The sequence below is a fragment of the Bremia lactucae genome, linkage group LG17, assembly GCF_004359215.1.
Source record: "Bremia lactucae strain SF5 linkage group LG17, whole genome shotgun sequence".
In the NCBI taxonomy this organism is placed as follows: Eukaryota; Oomycota; class Peronosporomycetes; order Peronosporales; family Peronosporaceae; genus Bremia; species Bremia lactucae.
Genome location: NC_090626.1, coordinates 1 through 3373, shown reverse-complemented (window position 1 = coordinate 3373; position 3373 = coordinate 1). Strand labels below are relative to the sequence as shown.

Here is a 3373-nt window from a genome sequence, read left to right as displayed (position 1 = left end):
TCTCATTCGAAGGCTCATAATCAGCCGCCTGACGGGTATCAGGCGACTGTTCCATCCTCCCCGAGTCGGCCATTTCGTCCGACTCGCACTCATAATCGACCTCTAAAGAGGGGTCGTACTCACGTGGTGAATCACCACGTGCACTCGCAACACCAAGTGTTGTGCGAGTGGAAGACACTACGGTAGACGGAACGTCTACCGCAAGAGATAACAATGCGTCACCCGCGGCTGCACGAACCGCAGCCGAAGGTTCAACACTATCCTCACCCCGCATGAATTGTTCCTTCATGCGATGGAATTTAAAATGATGGATCTGACCAATCAAAATCATTTTAAAAATTAAGTGGTCATTTAGCGACCACTCCACCTAATGACATTCAGAGTGATTGTCGTTTAAGGGAGGGGTGATGTAACGGGGTGTATCGTTACATGAAATTAACAATAAAAGATTGTTAATTAATATTATCCAAAAGGTAGATAATATTTGGAGGAAATTACTTTAAATAGTAATTTCCTGAATTCTTATCCATAAATAGGTATAGACCATTATGTCTATTTATTCCGCAGACTAATCAGCTGTAGAAGTAATCAAAGAGAGTTACGAGATAAGATAGATAAGAATTCATTTACATGTTTAGTATTAGTTTATAGTTAAGACAACATTTACAAAGATAGATTAACAAAGACACTTAACTATATTAATACAGTTTTCATTTTACCCTCTTAAGCTAACTTGCCTTAAGAGAAGTCTTCCTCTATACGTACAGTGTACGTTACTTAACGAAGGCACCACTCACAACTGAAGCAGTGTGAAGTGGACTTGTACTGAAACAGTACAAGTCGCAGTGCCCCGTTACAAATTCTATGACTGCAGCTACTTTTTCTCTATTTACATTACTATTAACATTCGGAAGATAACTTAGCCTTTTTAGTATTGACCTTCACTAGCTAAGAACTCTTAGCAGATCTAAAATCTTTATCTGCTCGTCGTGCCCCGTTACAATATTCCTCCCTACGAAAGATCGTAAACTTTAAAGGATACCTGTAACGGGGCACTGCCGACTTGTACAGCTTCAGTAAAAGTCCACTTTGCACTGCTTCAGTGCGAGTGGCGCCTCGCGTCACTTCACGTACACTTGTACGTGCAGAGGGAAGACTCTTTTTAAAACGCTTATAATAAATACAGTTTACTTTTACCCACTTTAAAGCGGGTAAAAGTAAACTTTATTTATCATAATTAAATTCTTCTGTTTCTATCTATTTAATACTAACTTAATAACATACTAATACAAAATATATAATAGTCTTATCTGTCCTGTTCTCTCTTTGCGCGCGTTTAGTGCTGACTGGGCCGCGGATTAACTAGATATAATTGCCTTTTTCTACTAATGAAGAAGCTTCCCGAATATTACTATGAAAGAAATATTTTCCAAATATCATCTACAATACCCACTGTTAGCGAAAGGATGCTTCCATTCTGTAACGTGTGTACCGCTACATACTTATTATCTCCTCTAAGAATAATATAACAAATTATTCACTATTAAGAAAAAATATAGGAAGTAAGGTTTTTCTTAATACTTCAATATGACCAAGTTTGGTAAGATGGAAACAACAAGATAATAGCTCTCTTGATTAGTTGATTTAACCTTAAATCTACTTCGCCAATTGTTGCTAGACGCGTGAATGAGCGGTGCGCAATAATGCTTTGATATTAATATGATAAAGTCAGTACGGGTGCGGCACTTGCTTTTAAATTTTATATATTAAAAGGTTTGTCACATTTATATATGAAGAAGGTTTGTCACATTCCCATTATGGGCGCGATGATACATAAAGTTTATAATTTACATCTCAGAAGATGACATTAAAATCTAGGTATAAGATTAGATTTTAAGTCCTTGAACTAATTACAAATTGCCAGATTTGCAAGTTGGATTTTTTGTCACATTACCGTCAACCCTTTGAAAGAGCCAGCGTTGAATCCAATTTAAGTTTGTATGAACTGCCGGACTAGCTTGGCCGTTCACGAGGCACGATAGACGACAGAAAAAAAGCAATACTTAGATCCGAAGTTATTACGGCCAGAGACACTTACTGCGGCGTTAATTATTAGCTTAACATAGCAAAAGCTGGATCGCATTCGCTTTTTAATTAAGACTGAAGCTGATCCAATTTATAAGAAAAGCAATGACATATCAAGGTCGTACTCCGTAGATTGCTCTACAACAGTACGCAAATTTTTTTAAAATCTGCTCGTCACTGCAGTATTGTAATTTTATAATTCTCTAGGTTTTTCACCTCAAGGACTGGCTCTCATTTCTAGTAAAAGTATTTCACTTCCCATCTATAAATGTCACACTGGCACGACACAGCAACAATTATCACTATTCATTACGCGTGAGACCTTTAATTGAGACCTGGTTCATCCTTAAGGAAAAACATATAGAGACTCAGTTGGTTGAGCAACTGGCTCGTCATCTTAAGAAGCGCAAAACAATTTCTCAGCCGTCGATCGTACATATTTGTTCACTTACTGAGCTCGTTTCATTTTAAATTTACCTACTCCAGCTACAGCTATTTTCGAGTCCGACATGATGAATGTTATTGCTACAATTATTGCAGCTGCCACTACGTTCGCGGGTGTTACTGGGAACACTGTTCACACGTCAAGGCAGCTCATTTTAGGAGGACACCCCGTTACTGACTCGTCACATCAGTATGTCGCTGGCCTTCGTGATTCTCCCTATGAAAACACCTTTTGTGGTGGTGTTTTAATCACAAAACTTCATGTTCTTACCACGCAAACGTGCGTTGAACATATACAGGATGGTATGTCGATGTATGCGGCGATAGGTGCGCGCTATATAATGGGCCTGAACTTTCCTAACGGCACGCAAGACGGCGAACGCATTAAAGTAGAGACGATCACGATCCACCCAAAGTATAATAACGACACGACATCGTACGATTTTGCTCTATTGACCCTCGAGAAAGAGAGTCAATTTCCTCCTATTCAATTGCCTACCACGGATGTCAAGCCTGGAACGTATTTAGACGCTTTTGGCTGGGGCTCAACAACTACTTCTGATTCACTTTTCCCGAAAAACCTTCAGGTTGTCGAGCTCGAGGCTTGGAGCAACGACCATTGCGATGATATCTTTGATATCGATGAATCCATGATCTGTGCGGGAGGGGAGAATGGTAAGGGTGCTTGTGTGGGTGACGTCGGTGGCCCGCTAGTACAAAAGACTCAGTCGGGCGACGTTTTGATGGGTCTAAGCAGCATGAGCGATTGCAACCCAAATGGCACACCTGACATCTTTTCTCGGGTGTCGTCAGCCATGGATTGGCTTAGTGAGTGCATTTGAAA

General features: G+C 39.9%; 1 protein-coding gene across 1 annotated transcript; it reads left to right on the top strand.

Annotated features, from left to right (window-relative positions):
* Positions 1–2594: 2594 nt before the first annotated feature.
* On the top strand, positions 2595–3371 carry CCR75_008020 (uncharacterized protein; the record flags this gene model as incomplete). The annotated part of the gene is made up of 1 exon (XM_067966075.1): positions 2595–3371. One exon carries the CDS (start codon positions 2595–2597, stop codon positions 3369–3371), a length of 777 nt encoding a protein of 258 aa, XP_067815354.1.
* Between the last annotated feature and the right edge of the window lie 2 nt (positions 3372–3373).